This window comes from Cetorhinus maximus, chromosome 5, assembly GCF_964194155.1.
Source record: "Cetorhinus maximus chromosome 5, sCetMax3.hap1.1, whole genome shotgun sequence".
Classification (NCBI taxonomy): Eukaryota; Metazoa; Chordata; class Chondrichthyes; order Lamniformes; family Cetorhinidae; genus Cetorhinus; species Cetorhinus maximus.
The window spans coordinates 160459736-160481851 of record NC_135883.1 but is presented as its reverse complement, the minus strand read 5'-3'; the positions used below and the strand labels follow the sequence as shown (position 1 = coordinate 160481851).

General features: G+C 42.1%; 1 protein-coding gene across 1 annotated transcript in view; it reads right to left on the bottom strand.

Annotated features, from left to right (window-relative positions):
* Window positions 1-9266: 9266 nt before the first annotated feature.
* Window positions 9267-22116, bottom strand: part of LOC144681035 (EH domain-containing protein 3) — a 98927-nt gene continuing 86077 nt past the window's right edge. The window contains exons 5-6 of the mRNA XM_078542720.1: window positions 21194-21358; window positions 9267-10730 (exon numbers count right to left, since the gene is read on the bottom strand). Coding sequence (XP_078398846.1) covers window positions 10203-10730; window positions 21194-21358 — 693 coding nt within the window. The 3' untranslated portion in view covers window positions 9267-10202. The remainder of the gene's footprint in view (window positions 10731-21193; window positions 21359-22116) is intronic.

Here is a 22116-nt window from a genome sequence, read left to right as displayed (position 1 = left end):
TGTCCGCAAGCATGACCCAGACCTCCCTGTCACTTGCCATTTCAACACCCCACCCTGCTCTCAGGCCCACATATTCGTCCTTGGCCTGCTGCATTGTTCCAGTGAAGCTCAGCGCAAACTGGAGGAACAGCAGCTCATCTTCCAATTAGGCACTTTACAGCCTTCTGGACTTAATCTTAACTTAACAACTGCAGACCATGAACTCTCTCCTCCATCTCCATCCCCTTTTCGTTCCCCCCCTTTTTTCTTATTCATTTTTATTTTGTATTTTTTATTTACTTCCACACTTATTTTCACTTTTATTATTTTTAAGATTTATTTCCATTTTTATTCATTGTTTTATCCCCAGGTTTTAGCCTTTTCGATCTTTTTTCCCGCCACCATCCGCTCCCCCCACCCCATCCCCACTAGGGCCATCTGTCGCTTTCCAGAGCGCTTACCCTGGTCCTGTCATTATCACATTCTGCTTTCCACTAATAGCACCTCCTTTAGCCAGCATTGCCACTATTAACAACCCTTTGACCTTTTGTTTCTGACATCTTTCGCAATCTCTCCTTTGCCTCCACCCATCGCTGGCCTTCTATCTAGTTTCACCTGTTCCGCCCCCTCCCCGCTTAAACAGTATATATTTCTACTGCCCTTTAGCTCGTAAGAAGTCATATGGACTTGAATCGTTAACTCTGTCTTTCTCTCCACAGATGCTATCAAACCTGCTGAGTTTTTCCAGCATTTTTTGTTCTTATTTCAGATTTCCAGCATCTGCAGTATTTTGCTTTTATCTTAGTTTTAAGTGAGTTATATTTGTCTTGGTAGGTGTTAGGAATAAGCTGTAGCCTTAAGTTTAAGTTAAATGTATATTTTTCTATTTGTGGGTTAAAAAGGCAAAAACCTGGGATCGAGTTTCATTTTAGAATGTTGCCTGTAAGTCTGTGGGTTTGTTTGTATACCTGCATTTTAATAAAGTTTTACAACCCTTGAAGTAGTTTAGAGAAGTTAAAACACAATACAAAAAAAACTTTGCTGTTGCCTAGCAACAGGAGGCCTTCAGAGAGTAACAAAAAAGTAGTTTGAGTTCAGTTGGTCTGTGGATACCACAGGGTGAGGAAGCTAGACAGGAGAGGGAACTGCAGAGAGCAGATTTCCCAAAAGAACATAAGGAAGTCCCAGAAACCAGGGAATAGGGACAAAAGAAAGTCCCAGGAAGATAGGTAAGTCAAAGAGCAAGAAGAGGAATTGGGAACAGTCCTGTTCAGTGGAAGTGAAAGTTAGGAGCAGAGGGATAGGCTATGGATTAAAGAGAGAAAGCTACAGGGAGCAGAATGAAGGCAAAGTGGGCTTGCAAGAAGCCAGAAGATCTGAGGAGACAGCCGCAAATTGGTGACTCTTTACTATGGGCATGTGATGCAGTGTCCTGTTGCTGTGGCTGAGTATGAGAGAGAGTGCATGGAAGGTGAAGCTTGAATGCACATGGCAATCCAGGGGAGAGGAACATTGGAAGGAAAGATCAAAACCTTATGGAAGGTATCCGAGAGAAAGAGTCTTTTGGGAGAAGATTCTAAAGAGAGTTCTTCGAGAATGGAGATGGGAAACCCTTGAGTGAAAGACTGAGTTCAGTGAGATCTGTTGGCTGACGGTGTGACAAGCATGTGGTGGAGGGGATGGAAGGGGGTGTTGGGGGGAGGGTGGTTGATAAGAGATCCATAACAATTGTTTGGGATGGTATCTGTCACTTGGTTTCAGTGTGGTATGTCTGGTCACAGGTCACCTATTGGTTTACAAGGACTGTATATTTACTGTGAACATTAGAGTATAAGATAGCTTTTGTGACTTATGTTATCCTTACCAATTTGTATATATCTGTAAAAGTATATTTTTGGGTGAAGGGGTATTGTAATATAGTTCATGTTTTGTTTAATAATTGTTTTATTCTTTAGTTAAAAGCTCACGAGCTGACTCCTGTGACTCTGTTCAGTAGCTAAACAAAATATATTTCTACTGCCCTTTAGCTCGTAAGAAGTCATATGGACTTGAACAGTTAACTGTCTTTCTCTCCACAGATGCTATCAAACCTGCTGAGTTTTTCCAGCATTTTTTGTTCTTGTTTCAGATTTCCAGCATCTGCAGTATTTTGCTTTTATCTTAGTTTTAAGTGAGTTATATTTGTCTAAACAAAAAGTTAGGATCCATCAAGCCGGGTTCCACCCTGGCATCTGACTTGTCCAGTAGTAACATCAGCTGGCATCATAACTCATTGAAATGACTGCCTGGATTTTGTGCTCAAGTCCCTGGAATGGAACTTAAACTGGCAAACCTTCTACCTCAAGAGCATTAATAAAAACAGAAAATGCTGGAAAAATTCAGCAGGTCTGACAGCGTCTGTGAAGGGAGTAAAAGAGTTAACATTTTGAGCCCACATGACTCTTCTTTGGTTCCAAGGAGAGGATGAAAATTCCTCATGAAAATGCCTGGACCCTCAGTTCCTGATACAGGGGGGGACATTCAGCCTATTTTCTGGACCACTTAGGGCAGTCATTTCCTGTTGACAATGGATTTATTAGTGTCCAAATTTGTTGTGCTGATTACACACACACAACACAATGAGCCATGTTCCTTGTCCAAGTCCTGGAGTTTGCTAAGTTTCTTTAGGCTTCCCAACAGTGGATGTGAAAGCAAAGGAAGAGCAGAGCCAAAAGTGGCTATTCGCTTATTATTGGTTTCAACACATTTCAGTCACCCTAAATCTCCCTGCCACACGACTTCAAAGTAAACACTTCAGGCAGAGTTGAGTAGGAGGCCTCCATTTCAAGATAATAGGTATCTTGATCATAGCACCTCTGGCCATTGGACTTGGCTATGTTTGGGAAGTGCAGAGGAGTTGAAAACATAACCAAAGTCATGTCTCAAAACATTTCAGCCCTCATGCGGAGCTCTCTAATAGGAGTTTTACTGCCACCCCAAGATCATTTTCACCCCTTCCACCAGCCTTTTCTTTGAAGTAGTGCCCTGGAATATTTTATGTCCACCAGAAGGAAGAGGGACCTTGGTTTAGTGTCGCAGCCAAAATCAGGCACCTCTGACAGGGTAGCACTCCCTCAGTTTTGGAATGCCAGCCTACATGGTACTCCTGGAATGAGAAGATTCTCCTATGAGGAGAGATTGAGTAGACAAGGCCTACAATCCCTAGGATTTACAAGAATGAGGGGTGATCTAAATGAAACACAAAATCTTAAGGGGCTTGACATGGTAGATGCTGCAAGGATGCTTCCCTTGATTAGGAGTGTAGATCTAGGGGTCTCAGCCTCAGATTAAGGGGCTATCATTTAGGACTGAGAGGAGAAATTCCTTGACTCAAAGGATTGAGGATCTTTGGAATTCTTTACCCAAGAGAGTTGTGGATGCTCAACTGTTGAGTATATTCAGGAGATCAATAGATAGCTGGCAATAAAGGGAATTAAGAGATGGGGAGAAATAGTACAGGACGACGAGGCTGAGGTACAGCATCAGCCATGATCTTATTGAATGACAGAGTAAGCTTGAAGGGCCGAATGACTTATACCTTCTCCCATTACATTCTAGGCTGAGTAGTAAAGCCAGTTTAAAAAAAATGCAAATTGGATTCTATGTTTAAAGAAGGAACTTGCACAACCTCTAGCTTTGAAAGCACTTTGGGACATCCCTCTTTTAAGTGTAGTCACTGCTGTAATGTAAACACAATTCAATTTGCATACAACAAGCTTCCACAAACAGAAATGTGGGGAAAAGATTCTGGTCATTCATTGATGGTGATAGAGCCAATATTTGTCCCACATTCTCAGATAAATTTCTATAATATATCCACATTAAACTGATAGGTCTGCAGTTTCCTGGTTTCTTTCTCCTTTTGTTAAATAATGGAGTAACATTTGCAATTTTCCAATTTGGGCACAAATTTAAGATCAAAGCAGTTGCAATTTCTGCACCCATTTTTTTTTTCCAAAGTGGAAGTAGTCAGGTCCTGCTCAAGTCCCATTATTTTCACCATTACCACTTTTATGTATTAAGTCAAATAAGTTCCAACCTCTTGATTTTCTTTTTAGGTTCCTTGTACTGCCAGTATTTTATCCTTTTCCTCTGCAGTGCAAAAGGCTAACAAGAATTCACTTAACAAGTCTGCCGTTTCCTTTGCATGCATAACGGTATCACCCCTCCTGTCCTTATTGTGCCTACATTGCCCCTTTGCACTCAAATTTTTATAAAAACTTTTGTTGTTAGCTTTGACATCATTGCAAGTTTTTTTTGTCCTATACTCCTTTTCTCCATTTGTTAATTCTTAGGATGAATAAGAACATGCAGGAAGACAGAATGAGTTTAGAGTAGTCAGCCCTAGTTAACAGCTAGCAGTCAAGGTGAACCAAAAATGGTGTACTTTGCTGTCATTTCCCTTATATCAAACAGCCAGGAAGAGAAACGACTATAGTTTTACCCTGCCTGACCTGGATTCATGCCAGATCTCATGATGTGCAACCATAATAATTTGAGTTCCTCAGGGTAGTGTTGTCAGCCCAACCATCTTCACCTTCAATGATCTTCCCACCATCATGAAGGTCAGAAGTGGGGATATTCGCTGATGATTGCACAATGTTCAGCAGCACTCGTGACTCCTCAGATACTGAAGCAGTCCATATCCAAATGCAGCAAGACCTGGACAATATCCAGGCTTGGGTTGACAAATGGCAAGTAACATTTGCGCTCACACAAGTGCCAGGCAATGACCAACTCCAACAAGAGAGAATTTAACCATCCCACCCTCGACATTCAATGGCATTATCATCACTGAATCCCCCACTATCAGCATCCTGGGGTTACCATTGAACAGAAACTGAACTGGCCATATAAATACAGTGCCTACAAAAGCAGGTCACAGGCTAGGAATCCTGCAGTGAGTAACTCACCTGACTCTCCAAAGCCTGTCCACCATGTACAAGGCACAGGTTAGGTGCAATGGAATGCTGTCCACTTGCCTGGATGAATGCAGCTCCAAGAACACAAGCAGCTTGACACCATCCAGGACAATGCAGCCCACTTGATTGGCACCACATACCCAAACATTCACTCCCTCCACCACCGACACAGGAGTAGCAGTGTGCACCATCTACTCACCAAGGCTCCTTAGATAGCACTTTCCAAACCCATGACTGCTACCATCTAGAAGGACAAGGGCAGCAGACACATGGGAACTCCCCTCCAAATCACTCACCATCCTGACTTGGAAATATATCACCGTTCCTTCACTGTCGCTGGGTCAAAATCCTGGAACTCCCTCCCTAACAGCACTGTGGGTGTACCTACACCATATAGGCTGCAGTGGTTCAAGGTGGCAGCTCACCACCGCCTTCGAGGGAAGCTAGGGATGGGCAATAAATGCTGGCCCAGCCAGCAACACTCTCACCCCATAAATGAATAAAATTAAAAATCAACACCCTCCCCCTACCAAAAACAAACAAAAAAAAAATTAAAAAAATCACACTAATAGTAGACCCATGATAGCAAATGTAGTTTGTGAAGCTCCTACAATTCCCAAAATTACATATTTAAAAAATCTTCCTGAATAAACTGGAGGATGGCCAAGCTTATTCCTCCTGCTGGCTAATCTCTAGTTAGCTTGCATGTGTGTATATAATTTCTTCCTGAATTAATGTTAAAAAATGGATGCAAGAAGTTGAGTGTTTTTATTAGAGATAGAGAAACGACACAGCTTTATACAACGAAAATCTGTTAATACAATCTACATTTTATAAATGTACAATAGCATATTATTGGCAAATGACAAAAATATTAGAAGAGATAAGTTGTTTTGACAAACTCTTGGAAACATAGTTGTTTTGTACTGAACCAGGAATGCCACAATGGAATTTCCAAAATGCAGTATCTACATGTAAAGGTATTTGCATAATTGGAATATGTAGCAAAACCACAAACACCTCAATGATCATAGTCATTTTCTCATCCTCATTCTGCTGTCAGAAGCACAATAGGCGAGAATTTTGATTTTCAATGTATGCCAAGGTGCCACAATATCTCTTTACATGAACAGGCTTGAAAAAAGGTGACAGTGACCATGATTTTTTTAAAAAAAAAGTAGTTTCAAAAACTGACATCCTGTCTGATGCTCAATTTACGAGTGCTGATTTTTAGTGTTCCAAACCCAGTAATGAGGTAACAAACCCTTAAATTAGTGCAAATAGGGAAACCAGTACTCAGTTATGAAACACCACAATAAATGCCAAAAAAACAAGTTAATCAATGCTACTATATTAAATTTTCCTGATGAGAAATATAAGCATTTAGCAAGTTTAATCCATTATTGTTTCACTCAGCATGTGTACTTTGAACACAACACACCCAGGACAGTACTATCCTGCACATAGGCATGGATATCATTTCTAATGAATCACTATACAGATATCACTAACAGGAGCACATCAGAAAATGGATCAAGGACTAAAAATGCATCGATAAATGCTTAGCATCCAACCTATTTTGATATTTGGATCCAAACAAAGTAAGGAATATAATGGAGAATGGTCTATCTGAACTGAATGCTTGGAAGAAATATAAATTTAGGAAGATACGTAATTATCAGGCAGAATCAGCAAGAGCCATGAAACTAGGACACATAATTTTATAACCTCTGATTAAAAAGAAAAAAAGACTGCCAAAAAAAGCCAACCATAGCGCACAGTGAAAGACTAATATATATCCCATTCAACAACAGTACATTACACTCTGGCTTTCCAAAAATGTGGCAAATAATCCTTTGTTCAATAGATTTTGCTGCCAATATGAATTTGGTATCAAACTTCAGCAGAAATATCCTTCATAAGCAGCAACTTGTTTACCAAAGGTGGCTTACAGTAAAATATGGTTCTACACTGGACCACAGTATTTCACATTATTAATGGCATTTCTTTAACAGTGCACTTGAATAGCAGGCAAAATTAATTTGCTCTTCTATCCTTATTCTTTGAAAACCAATGATGCACAGAAGTATATATTTATTTGGTGTTATGCGACCAGGGTGTCCAAAGGACTGCTCAATGTGTTTACATTAGGAAGTCTGTGGGAAGTTCAGTGCTATGCTTGTGTCAATGGTTGGAAGATTAAAACGTTATCCACTAATCCTTGAGCCATTACTCTCAATCTTCCAAAACCAGAAGTAAGAGCACTACCAAATGAGGGGAAGGCTGAATAAATTGTCTATATATGTGAGGATGTTTTCTATAGGTGGTGATGTGTTTCAAAAGAATGCATTAATTTAATTAGAAATAATGACTAGAGGAAATCTTAGCTGTGAGTTTCTATTTCCTACAATAATGACTAGAAGCAGCCTGCTCCTATAATGGCCTAATGTAAGTGCATCTTGACACATCTGGTCAAGAACATAACTGAAGTGGTTGTTTACGGAATATTTGAGTTGGCCTACATTCTTAAAGGCCACACTAATCATTTGGATCATATATGAATATTTAACTGGAAAGTGCTGGCATAATATATTGCTGGTCCGCACAATAAAGATGCAAGAGTACCTCCTTATGCAGACCCATAGTGAACAGACCCTGCACGTTAACCCTTTAGGCGTTTTTGTGTTTCATTCCGGTACCATTAACTCAGTGGAAAACTAGTTGAAAGTATTCCCTAAGTGCCTGAACTACTATTTATTTATATAAACAGTTGTAGAGGCTTGTTATAGCAACAGCTGGTTCAGACATCCTTCTCGCTGGATCTGTTGGGTCTACAGTAGATTGGTGGCAGACTTAAAACCCAAAAACAGCTGTGCAACATTAAAGGGGGCTTTTTTGGTGAAGAGCCTACCTTGAGTTCACTATTAGGCTAACCTAACTATCACAGCATGAATCAAGAAAAAGGGACTTGGTCCAATTAGCCCGCATCTTCTACAGCCTCTTTACAACCCTGGGGGCCAAACCCCTACTTTGATACTCAAAAGGAATAGCTCTGCAAGGAAACTTTTCAATATTTCTTGCAACACCTTCCCTGCAGCAAAAATAGAACAAATAAATTCCCTCAAATGATTTATTTGGAAAAAAATCAAACTGTAGAATACTGCTCGTGTAAAGCTGAAGTTCATCCCTTTGTCCCTAAACACCCCCACACACTCTAACCCACCACCTGTGGAATCCCAATAGGAAGTTTTACTCATTGGTAACCCGATTTAAATTTTCTAAGATGATATTACATTTTAGAGTTAAAAAAACATTTAAAATGGTGCAAGAGGTTAAAATTCCAATGAATCACAAATATTCCAAATTGAAAGTCAAATCATACTATTCACATTAATTTGATCAGAGGGGTCAGTATCAGTGAGACACTAGTTTCCACTTAACCTGATGATTGATGTGTGAAAATCCATACTTGCTTTCCTCAAGCATTCCACTGTCAGTGGGAGACTTGTGTAGTTTTTGACTAGCTTTTCTTAATTGATGTTTCACATTGAGTGGGGTGGGGGGGGGGGGGGGGGGGGGGGGGCAAGAAATTTTGGTTCAATTTTCAGTGTACATTTGTGAAATTCTCTCTTTTTAAGTAGCATTTAAAATTCTCAATTATTTTCTCAATATATACTGTATTCTTACAGGTTCTAGACTAGCTCAATATTCAGTAAACATACTGCAATGTTAACTGTAGATAAATTACATCTAACAGTTGACAATCTTACTATGTCTTGATGTTCTAATAATGGAAGATCTGAGAAGGCTTATTACCCACTCAGCAAACCTCCCACAAATATATTGCACCTGTACTCAGGATTGATTCAGTAGGGCAGTTTTCAATAGTGCAGTTTTGAACATGACAGGAAAAACTAAGAAATTTACATTACAAAGAACTCATCTACACCACACAAGCATTACTTAGAAACAGTGCAGTAGTCTTCAATACAACCACAATGGAAGAAATTGTACTGAGCGATTGATAAGGTTATGTATAGTAACTTATAATCACTGACGCCCAGTTTAAAAAAAAATGCACAAAACAGAAAGGACAAGCAACATGTGGAAACTACTACATATACACATTTAAAGGCAAAAGGGCCAGTGTACCAAGTCAGAGTACGTGCATGAATGTATCATAGCTGTTCAATGCATAGTTATTTTGCATGTTTTTCTCCAATATCTAGTTATGCATGGTAAACCTGACAAATAAGTACACAGTCAATATACTGCTATACAATTCACAGTTCTCCATACAATGGAGTTCGGTTCAGCTTTTTTTTTGCCAATGTCATCACCTATCTTACTTCATACAGTTACCACACAAGCTGAGTAAAATTATAATCTATTGTTACAGATTACAAGTCACAGCAAAGGCATGAATGGAATGATTTTGCAAAACAGGAGCACCTCTTCATGAAACTTTCAATACATAGAAAGTCCTGTTAGTGCTTTCATAAAAACCGACACTTGTCCCTACACTAGCGTGGCTTTACCCAGAGATCACCCAAATGGGTGAACACTCAACCATGGTTCAGGAGCTGCAAAACAGAAGGCAAAAAAAACTAAAATTACATACATAAACACTCATTCTTAAGTGGAATACAAACTATTCTGGGTAAAGGGATCCACCCTGACGGTTATGAGCCACAGGGCTAAATACGGATAAAGGAATTCCACTGTCCTGATACAAGTGGATAACTCAAGCTACTGCAGTACTCCTTGTGTACAAGATAATGCCTCAAAGCATTTCAAAACAAGGGAGGAAAGTATAGAAGAGTAACAAATCAAAGGATCTCCAACACAACCGTGATAATATATTGCCTGATCTACTGTGGAACCCTGAATTTGCTGCCTTGGAAACAAACACTTGGTGGTAAAAAGATGCCTGTGCTTTCAATGCAACACTTAGTGTACAATAACTTTAGCCTATAACACCCTGCTCTTTGAACCAGAGAAAATGTTTTCCTTCTCAGATCATAATGTTTCAGTGATCATATACAGAATACATGCTTCGTAATTATGTAAAATTTGCATTTTCCCTTCTATATAGGAGGAAACAGAAGTATTTTACTATTGTAAAAGCTGTTAGTTACATGGTTCTGTCTGCTTCATTTAGTTTGAAGACTTTGTCTAGTTTCCCAAAGTCTTTTTCATCCTCAAATTGATATTGCAGTGTATTTTTCAGTTTGAGGAAAGAAGGGTAATCGCCACTCAGTATCACTCAGCCAACTTTCTCTTTGATGGTGGAATTAAGTGCAGTGGAATTTCACTGGGTAGTTCATGACCTTCCAGCTTGACCTTAATTAAATGATTAGCCAATGCAAACTCCTCATCGTCCAACATGCCGTCCTTGTCGATGTCTGCCAGCTTCCAAATCTTCCCCAGTACAGTGTTTGGAAGCTTGGACTTCACCATCTCCTTCTTTGCATTTGCACCTGTGACTTTCCCATTGACAGGTGAAAGGGTGTAGAAAATCTCATCGTAGCTCGGCTTATCTCTGATCACAACCCACTCTAGGTCATCAATGCCCTCGCCAGCTCCTTCTCCGTATCCATGTCCAAATGGACCATTTATCGTGCCTTCAAAGGCCCCACCTTTCACAATTTGGACAGGCCTCTGGGTTTCTTCCTGGCGTACCAGGGTCATGAGCTGAGCGATGTCATTTCCCAACATGTCGTCTACTGTCTCCAAAAGTTTAAGCTTTAGAGGCTGAAACTTGGCAAAATCCTGCGCCTGCAGCAAATCCTGGAAACAAACAGGATAAAGTTATCTTGAGCCATCATGAATCAGAAACAGGCAGACCTCAACAGGTAGGAGACAAATTTTGAGATTTGTGCAAGCCTGCAGACATAGCTAGCAGTAACCAATTTTAAGTGTGTCAAGATAAAGGAAGAATCCCATAAGACAATTACAAAGTTAACTTAAAAAATTACCAATGCACAATGTTATTTTAAAAAGGATACAATTATCTTGTAATTAATGAACATTGTAATTAATTTAAACTACTTGAGCTTTTCGTAGTTGTCAATCTGCATGAGTGATCATACAACCAAAAATTGCATCTCTGTGGAAGTATCAATTCAGGTTGAACAATTTATTTATTTATTTTAAATACAGCAAATGCCATTAAAGTAAAAAGATGAAAAACGTCAGTGGGAGGAATCTTGCGCTGCTCCCAAGAACGGGAGGCAAGATGGTTGGGGGGACGTACCTGAGCAGGAGGCCAAAAATTAGCTCTTCCTGATGGCAGGATGAACTTTTGCAATTAAGTTCAGGGAATTTTGAAGGAGCATTGAGCTTCCCGACAGCAAATGTTGGGAAGCGCATTAGCATGTGTTTGCATGTCATGCATGCTCATTAGAAGGTCAGCTTGCCAGAAGCAAGTTCCTTTCTCAATTATGTTATCAGTGAGTGAGCAATACATGCCTTCAGACTTACAACTGCATATAAGTGGCATGCAGCAGGTGAGGTAGTAAACTTGGAGTTGGGAGTAGCCACTGTTTTTTCCCTCTTTTGGGAATGTTGTTCAATGAGGCGATGGCAGTCTAAAGGGCACGGGGCAGGAAGGCGCGCTGAAGTAGGAAGGGAGCCTGGGGCATGGACAGAGTCAGGGAGGGAAGGAGAGGGTGCAGGGACGTGGGAGGGAAGGGCCTTGCATGATGAGTGCGTTGTTCCTGTGAATGATTTGAGGAGAAGGGTTTCCGTGCAGGGTTGGTGGGAAAGGATGGGGTCAGTGATGTCTACAGTGGGGTCCTGAAAGGTTGAACTGAAGTACTGGGCAGCGGAGGGAACTGTCACAATGGGAGGTCGGAGATGTGCATAGTGGCAGGTCCAGGGTCACGGTTGGGTGGTGCATGGTCTCATTTGTGGTGGTGGGGAGGGGTGGGGGGGGGGGGGGAGGGGGAGAGAGAGTGGTCACAGAAACAATTGGGGGAGGTCAGGGGGCTGCACTGGACGTAGACTTGAGGGGAGAGAAGGCAAAGTGACAGAAGGTGTCATCGACAGTACTATCAAACAGTACTAGCTCAGCAACCTGCTCACTGGCACTCAGTTTTGATTCTGTCAGGGCCACTCGGCTCCCAACCTCATTACAGCCATGGTCCAAACATGGACAAAAGAGCTGGGCTCAAGAGTTGAGAGACAGAGTGCCCTTGACATCAAGCTAGCATTTGTTGCCCATCCCTAATTGCCCTTAAGGTGGTGGTGAGCTGCCTTCTTGAACCGCTGTAGTCCATGAAGTGTAGGTACACCCACACTGCTGTTAGGAAGGGAGTTCCAAGACTTTGACCCAGTGACAGTGAAGGAATGTCAATATACTTCCAAGTTAGGATGGCACGTGGCTTGGAGGGGAACTTCATGCTGGTGGTATTCCCACGCATTTGCTGCCCCTTGTGCTTCTAGATGGTAGCAGTCGTGGATTTGAAAAGGTGCTGTTGAAGGAACCTTGGTGAGTTTCTGCAGTGCATTTTGTAGATGGTACACTGCTGCTAAGAGTGGTGGGGTAGCTTTGTTAGTATGAGATAGTATGAGATGGAATAAGTACGATAACAAGAAATGACCTTGGATCGGAAGATGCAGAATCCATTTGGGTGGAGGTAAAAAAAACAAGGGGAAGAAGATACTGGTGGGAGTAGTCTAAAGGCCCCCTAACAGTAGCTATACTGTAGGACAGATAATAAATCAGGAGATAAGGAGGGCATGTAAAAAAGGCAGTACATTAATCATGGGTGACTTTAATCTTCATGTAGATTGGGAAAATCAAATTGGCAGAGGAAGCCACGAGCAAGAATTCATAGCGTGTATTCGGGACAGTTTCCTAGAACAACATGTTATGGATCCAACCAGGGATCAGGCTACTTTGGATCTGGTAATGGCAATGAGGCAGGTTTAATAAATGATCTTAGAGTAACAGATCAGTTAGGAACAGTGACAATAGCAAGATAGAATTTAGCATTCAGTTTGAGAGAGAGAAACTTGGGTCAGAAACAACTGTGTGAAACTTAATAAAAAGGTAATTATAAAGGAATGAGGGCAGAGTTGGCTGGGGGAAACTGGGAAGAGAGTTTAGCAGAAAAGTCGATTGACGAACAATGGCAGACATTTAAAAAAAAAAATAGTTCATGGGCTGAATTTTGATACCCCCCGTTTGGTTGGGGGGGGGTTGTGTGGGGGCGGGCGCAAACCTGATCAACGCTCCCAATCAGGTGCGTGCTGCCGTTTTACGTGGGCGGGCCAATTAAGGCCAGCCCAGCGTGACACATGCCCGAAAGCGCCGAGTGCTCCCTGTGCGGGCTGGGGGGGATTCCCTGAGTTAGTTCTCTGAGACAGAGGTGCCTCAGGGAGATTTGTTTAAGTTTAAAATTTCTAAATTAAGTATTTGAAATCTTTTAGAACATATCCCCTCATGCGGCAGTGCCACAAGAGCTGGGGCATATCAATGATTTTTAAAAAAAATTTTATTGAATTTTTAAACACTTCATGAAACCTCATCCCGCCCGTGGATGAGGTTCCATGAAAAACGCGAAGGTTGGATGGGCAGCTCATTTAATTGTTTATATTAGTTTTTAAACAGGCTTTAATAGGCCTTTGACAGTTCGGCAGGCACACAACCAACTCGGCTGTGTGCCCGCCGAACTGAAAATCTAAATGACGCACGGTGATGTCAGGACACCCGCCCGAAGTCACTGCGCGTTGGTGAGCGGGCCCCGCTCCCCCCGATATATCCCAGTGAGGAAGGAGGATTCTAGGGAGGGGATAAACCGACCATGGTTAACCAAGGAAGTTAAAGTTAGCATCTAAATGAAAGAAAAAATACATACATACAATGTAGCAAAGGGGTTTGTGGTAAGCCAGAGGATTGGGAAAGTTTTAAAAACCAACAAAAGATGACCAAAAAATAAAAACAGTGAAAATAAACGTTGAGGGTAAACTAGCAAATAATATAAAAACAGACAGTAAGAACTTCTTTAAATATATAAGGAAGAGAGAGAGGTCAAAGTGAACATAGGCCCCTTAGAGAATGAGGCAGAGGAAATAATGCAGAACCAGGAAATGGCAGAGGAGTTGAATAAATACTTTACATCAGTCTTCACAATAGAATACACTGACAGCATTCCAAAGTTACTAAATAATCAGGGCAAAAGAGGGGGAGTAAATAAATACAATAACTATCACTAGAAATAAAGTACTAGGGAGACTAATGGGGCTAAAGGCTGATAAATCCCCTGGACCCAGTGGGTTGCATCCTAGGATATCAAAGGAAGTAGCTACAGATGGTGGATGCACTGGTAGTAATCTTCCAAGAATCCTTAGATTCTGGAAAAGTCCCAGAGGATTGGAAAACTGCCAATGTAACACCCTTATACAAAAAGGGAGGGAAACAAAAACCAGGTAACTATAGGCCAGTTAGCTTAACATCTGTCACTGGGATAATGTTAGTCTATTATACAGCTTGTAAGGGCAGAGCATTTAGAAATACATGATATAATCAAGCAGGGTCAGCATGGCTTCATGAAGGGGAAATCATGCCTGACAAATTTATTAGTATTCTTTGAGGAGGTAACAAGCAGGATAGATAAAGGGGAGCCAGTAGATGTAATATATTTATATTTCCAAAAGGCGTTCAATAAGGTACCGCACATAAGCCTACTTAATAAGATAAGAGCCCATGGTGTTGGGGGTAGTATATTAGCATGGATAGAGGATTGGCTGACTAATAGAAGACTGAATTGGGATACGGGGGCATTTTCAGGATGGCAACATGTAACTAGTGGAATGCCACAGGATTCAGTGCTGGGGCCACAATTATTTACAATATATATTAATCACTTGGATAAAGGAAGGGAATGTACTATCGCCAAGTTTGCATATGAAATAAAAATAGGTGGGAAGGCAAGTGGTGAGGATAACAATCTGCAGAGGGGTATGGACAGGTTAAGTGAGTGGGCAAAAGCTTGGCAGATGGAATATAATGTGGGAAAATGTGAGGTTATGCACTTTGGCAGGAAGAATAGAGGAGCTGAATATTATTTAAATGGAGAAAGACCGCAGAAAGCTGCAGCACGGAGATTTGGGAACCCTTGTGCATGAATCACAAAAAGCTAGCATACAAGCTCAGCAGGTAATACGGAAGGCAAATGGAATACTTGCATTTATTTCAAAAGGGAATGGTGTATAAAAATAGGGAAGTCTTGCTAAAACTATAAAAAGGCACTAGTTATACCACATCTAGAATATTGTGAACATATTTGGTCCCCTTATCTAAGGAAAGATATACTGGCATTGGGGACAGTCCAGAGAAAGTTCATTAGGTTGACCCTGGGTATGGAGAGATTTTCTTATGAGGAGAGGTTAAGCCTGTACTCATTGGAGTTTAGGAGAATGAGAGGCGACCTTATTGAAACATAACATTCTTAGGGGACTTGACAGGGTAGATGCTGGGCAGTTGCTTCCCCTTGTGGGAGAGTCTAGGACCAGAGGGCATAATCTCAGAGTAAAGGGGTCACTCATTTAAGACAGGTGAGGAAGAATCTCTTCCCAGAGGGTAGTCAATCTGTGAAATTCTTTACCGCAGAGAGTTGTAGAGGCTGGGTCATTAAGTATATTCAAGGCTGAGATAGACAGGTTTTCAATTAGTAAGGGAGTCAAGGGTCATGGGGAAAAGGCAGGAAAGTGGAGTTGAGGATTCAGATCAGCCATGATCTCATTGAATGGTGGAGCAGACTCGATGAGCCAAATGACCTACGTCTGCTCCTACGTCTTATGGTCTTAAGAGCAGGTCAAAGGCTAAGGATCCTGCAGCAAGTAACCCGCCTCCTGACTCCCCAAAGCCTGTCCACCGTCTACGATGCACAAGGTCAGGAGTGCAGTTCCAACAACACAGGAATCTTGACACCATCCAGGCCAAAACAACCCACTTGATTTGCACCTCATCCACCACCTTCAACTTTCACTCCCTCCACCAACACAGTGGGAGCAGTGTGTACCATCTACAAGATGCACTGCAGCAACTCGCCAAGGCTCCTTTGGTAGCCCCTTCCAGACCCGTGAACTCTACCACCTAAAAGTACAAAGGCAGCAGATACATGTGAACACCACCATCTGCAAGCTCTCCTTCAAGCCACAGACCATCCTGACTTAGAACTATATTGTTTTTTCTTTCATTGTTGCTGGGTCAAAATCCTGGAACTCACTCCCTAACAGCAGTGTGACTGCACCTACATCACATGAACTGCAGCAGTTCAAGAAGGCAGCTCACTTCAAGGGCAAATACACATGGGCAACATATGCTGACCTTTCAAGCGATGTCCACATCCCAGGAAAGAATAAAACACCACCACATCACATCACTTTAGGACGTTCTTGACCCAACTCACTTCATGAATGACTGGTCATCAGTCTGAGATGCGCAACGAATTTGGTAACAGTCTGGTTCAGCCTCAGACAGTTGGTAAGAGGGATGCAGTCAGTGGCTAGGGGATAGATTTTGTAGTGGAGACTGAAGACAACATAGGAACAGGTCATTCAGCTGATCAAGCCATTCGATACGATCATGGTTGTTTGAACACTTCAATGCCTTTTATCCACATAACCCTTTACATTATTGTTAATCAGAAATCTATCAATCTCTACCTCAAATATACTCAAATGACTCAAGTTTCCACAGGCCTCTGGGGTAGAGAATTCCAAAGATGCACAACCCTGAGTAAAGAAAAATCTCCTCATCTTGGTCCTAAGTGGCTTTCCCCTTATTTTGAAATTTTGTTCCCTGGTTAAGGCTCCCCAGCCAGGGGAAACATCTTACCTGCATCTATCCTGTCTATTCCTTCAATTATTTTGTAGGTTTCAATGAGATCACCTCTCATTCTTCAAAACTGTAGAGAACACAGACCCCGTTTATCCAATCTCTTTTCATAAGACAGTCCCGCCATCCTGGGACAAGTCTGGTGAACCTTTATTGCACTCCCTCTATGGCAATATCATCTTTCGAGGTAAAAGGACTAAAACTGCTCACAGTACTCCAGGCATGGTCCAACCAAGCTTCTATACAATACAGCTTCAGTCATCCCAATATTTAATAGGCAGAAATTTCCATTGATCTAGTACTGGATGTCAGACAGTTATAATTTAAAGACAGTGTAGGATCAAGAGAGGTGGTGGTGAGGTGGAGTTAGTTCTCATCAGCATTCATGTGATTACTGAATTTGGATGAGGTCATCGAGCATGTAGCTGAAAAATAGGAAGGGGGTGGTCAATGATAGATTGTTGGCGGAGGGGGGGGAAAACGGATACCAGAAATAACAGTGCACTGGCAAGAAGAGAGAGGCCAGTGGAACTGATACTCTGGCTTCAGTTAGATGTTTAAGAACAGAGCCAAGTGTGTGCCATCCCATCCAGCTCCCATGACATCTCAGTGGCACCACGATTACCAACCCCCCCCCAACCATTAACTTCCTGGGATTAGCATTGGTCTGATTGAATTTTTGGCCAGTCATGGCCAGAAATTAGAGCAGGTCAAAGGCTAAGTATTCTTCAGCAGGTGGCTCACCTCCTGATGCCGAAAGCTTCTCTATCATCTAACAATGGGCAATAAATGTTGGTCTGGCCAGTGATGCCCTAAAAAAAATGCACAGGTTGATAATCATAGGCTGAGGGATAATGGGGGAAGTTCAAGGGTAACAGAGTGGAGAGGAACTCTTACATTGGGTGGGTGAAGTGTGATGGGGAACAGGGAAGTTAGTGGGTGATGGGGGGGTGGGGTAGGTAGAAGATGGAGGAGTGTGTCTGGAAAGTTACACCATTTTCTCAAGGCTCTGCTTCACAACACAGTTGCTCTGTGCATGTAAATCCTCAAATTGGGAAGAGGGTCTTTTTGGGTGGATGAAGTACAATTGGCCGACTAAAGGGACACCCTAATAATCATGAGTCAACTGTATCAGAACCATGCTCAGGTGTGTTCTTCACTCGGTGAAGCCCAAACAGCAGCAGGTATGCTCCCCTCATGGGTCTCAACATTGAGATCCCAGCAAGGTCGGGAGCTGCAGTATAGTCTGTGCTGAAGGGCAACTCAAGTCGACTAAAACTTGGGGGTAGGGAGATGGGAAGTGCGGCAGGGATTAGCTCCACGGGGAGGCCATAACCATGTGTTGGTTTAGAATCTCGAGGATCCTGGGTAGATGGTGCATCTATGATGGCAAGGCAAGCATCTCAAGAGAGAGAGTGATGGAGTGAAGCCCAGTAGTATTTGGGGAAGGTTGTGTAGGCATAGTTTTCATTACTGCAGTCTCCATGCACATGGATGCATGAATGAGAGAACTCACTGGAGTCCTCCAGTGTAGGCTTCGCCATGGTGGGTGGAGGGAGGGGGGGGGGTGTGTGTGCCGAGGCCAGGGGTAGGCCAGTGCTAGGTATAGGGCTTCCCACTGGCTGAAATGTTCAGGGTCAGGAGAAACAGCTTCAAAGAATATGCTAATTAGATGGATCACTGCAATTTGTACATTAATCATCTCAGGCATACAAGATGCTGGTGCCAGGCAAACCTGCACTTCTACTAACTATGGTCCAGATGCGAAGAAGTGGCGGGGGCATGAACTTCCTGCCCACCCCATCACGAGATTCACCATGCTGCTCGTACATGCATATGTAATGAGTTGACCAGCACGAGATCATGCACGGCCAGCTGTCTCACCACCCTACCCTGGCCCAAACTTCCACTCCCGCCTCCCAACTTATACTCCAGGCCAGAAGATTCTGCCCAGTGGGTCTGACTTCATTCCAGTAGCATCAGAGATTATAATTATAATTAAGATTTGAGGGGTATATTTAGGGTGAATAGGAAGGTACTTTTTCCATTAGTAGAGGGGTCAATAACCAGGGGACATAGTCATCTACCTCTTCCCTTAAATCTAAGAGAGGAGTTGAGGAGAAATCCTTTCACCCAGAGGGTGATGGGAGCCTGGAACTCACTGCCTGAAAGGGTGGTTGAGTCAGAAACTCTCGTAACATTTAAGAAGCGTTTAGATATTCACTTGCGCTGCCATCGCCTCCAGGGCTATGGGCCAAGTGCTGGAAAATGGGATTAGTGAAGTCAGATTTGTTGACCAGCACAGACATGGTGGGCCGAATAGCCTCCTATGCTGTAAGCATCTGAGTCAATGAGAAAGCAAAGCCATGGCTATGCGAGCTCTCTCATTCTGCACTACTTACATATGTGAATACTGAAAAATGTCAATGCTTTTACTGGGTTAAGGATGTTTTTCTGACACTTATTTCCATGCATCGCTATCTAATACAGCAATACAAGAGTCAATCTTGCAAATACTAAATCTGCTTTTAATCTTCAAAAACCTCAACAATACATTAATCCCCCATTTAAAGCATTTTCGAATAGTGGGTTTTCATTTTAGAGAGTTTTTTTTTAAAAGTAGGGAACATTTTCAAGTAGCACTGGCAGCCATGACCTCAGTTTTCAGTTTAGTGTGGTTAAATCTCAAGGGACGGAATAGGTTGCTCCTGTTATTATATATCTATGTTCCAGTCTGTCACAGCAGGACTGGATTTTTGTTACTGTCCCCCTGCTCAGAATGTGCTGCTCTGGGTTCACCTGACTAATTCCAGCCAGAGCCGGGCTTGCAGCCTTTTGGGGCCCAGTCGTGATCCCAAACTCCAGGCAGGGAGCCTGCAGTTAATTGTTCCTGAATTTTCATTTACCACGCTGCTTTTCAGGAACACATTGGATGCAATTAACAAAAGAAAGCTGCACTAATACCTGTAGCAATACTAGTAAAAAAAAAAATGGGTCATAGAAATGAAAGATGATAGTATCTCAATGGTGCATACTTGGTAAACACTTTATCCTTCATTAATAACATAAATTAATGGACTGGTCAGGTGAGCAGAAAAGTGGCAAATAGAATTCAACCCAAAGAAGTGAGAGGTGATGCATTTGGGGAGGTGAAACAAATGCAAAGGAATACACAATTAATGGGAGAATACTGAGAGTTGCAGAGGGAGTGAAGGACTTGAGTGAATGCCCACAGATCACCGAAGGTAGCACAGATTAAGGTGGTTAAGGCAGCTTGTGGAATCCTTTATTAGCCGGGACATAGAATACAAGAGCAGGGAGGTTATGCAGGAACTGTATAAGTCATTAGTTAGGCCATAACCTGAGTACTGTATGCAGTTCTGGTCACCTCATTATAGAAAGGATGTAATTGCACTAGAGAGGGTACAGAGGAGTTTTATGAGGATGTTGCCAGGACTGGAAGATTACAGCTCTCTGAGGAGAGATTGGATAGACAGAGGTTGGTCTTCTTGGAAGAGAGGAGGCTGAAGGGAGATTTGATTGAGATATACAAAATTGTGAGGGGCCTGGATAAAGTGGATGGGAAGGGCCTATTTACTTTAGCAGAAAGATTAGTGACTAAGGGGGCATAGATTTAAAGTGATGGGTAGAAAGATTAGAGGAGATGAGCAAAATCTTTTTCACCCAGAGGATCGTAGGAGTCTGGAACTCACTACCTGCAAGGGTAGTAGAGACAGAAGCCCTCAACTCATTTAAAAAAAAGTGTTAAGATATGCACCTCAAGAGCTTTAACCTGTAGGACTATGGACTAAATGCTGGAAAGTGGGATTAGGATGGGTGACTTGTTTTTTTCTACTGGCACAGACACGATGGGCCAAGTGGCCTCTTTCTGTGCCGTAAACTTTCTATGATTGTAACATGACAGATCAGACAGCACACTGTACAGACTGGAGACTTGTTAATAACGATTTCCTAGAAACACAAAAGAACAAAAGGTATATACATTCATAGACAATTCATAATCAGGCAGCAGATTCAACCCAAGGATCCCAGTTTGCAACGCATTTCGATCACAGATTTAAGGTAATTGGCAAAAAAAAAGCAATGGCCAAATGATGACAAGCACTTTCACGCAGCAAATGGTTTAGGTCTGGAACGTGCTGCCTGAGTGCAGTGGAGGCAGGTTCAATCGAGGCATTCAAGGAGGAATTAGATTATCTGAAAAAGAATGTGTATGGTTACAGGGAGAAGGTGGAGGAACGGCATTAATTGCTCCTTTGGAGAGTCTGAGCAGACATGGGTCGAATGGCCTCCTTCTGTACTGTAACTACATCATACATCATCAATGTGGCAAAGCATACTAAAAAAAAAACAAGCAAGGTAAAGCTACCTAACTCAAACTTACCTGCATTTTCTTAAGGTTAGGAAAATCCCCAGGGGAGATTTGATGTTCTCGTTCAATCCTGGCATACGTGTCTCCGAGGCTATTGATCAGTTCTTTCTTCTTGCTGTCCTTACCAAACACAGTTGGCATCTCTTTCCGTAAGGCACTGATGATGTAGGCATGAACCTGGGAACAGGAAAAACAGCTTAAATTAACAGTAGTTAGTTTATGTAAGCACTCAAATACACGTTTTGGGCAACAGAAGACTGCAAATAATGTTTACTTCTGGTGTGTTACAGTGCCACAGTAGCATGCAGAGGTTCCAAGTTCAATACTTTACCACCATGGCAAGATACAAAACTGCATTCTTTACAATCTTGTTATTTGTGGGCTACATCAGATAAATCATGAAAGTTCCCAAACAATTATTTTTAAAAATCCACATGTTGACTAATATCCTCATGGAAGGGAGCCTGCTAACCTTACCCTGTCTGGTCTACAGATTATTCCAGCTCTCACTACTTAGTTGACTCTTAATGCCCTCCTGAAGTGACACAGTAAGTAAATGACATATCAAATGACGACATAAAAAGAAAAAATATTAAAAAATCAGAAAGATCCAGTGGCAATGATCCAGCAATCAGGCTAATCAACTTTAACACCAAACTCATTCCGATGAGTTTCCTTTCTTTAAGCAAGGATTGTCTCCATTTCTGCTCCCTCATGGAACCATGACAGGCTTCCCCTTCTCACCTTCCACTCCACCAGCGTCAGTATTTAATGGATCATCCTCCACAATTTCTGCCACCTCCAGCGTGATGCTATCAGCAAAAACGTCTTTCCTTCCTGCAATACATTTCTCCCTTTCAGCATCCTGAAGAGACCAGTCCCTTGGCAATATCCTGATCCACTCCTCAGTCACCCCCAAACACCCCCTCCCTTTC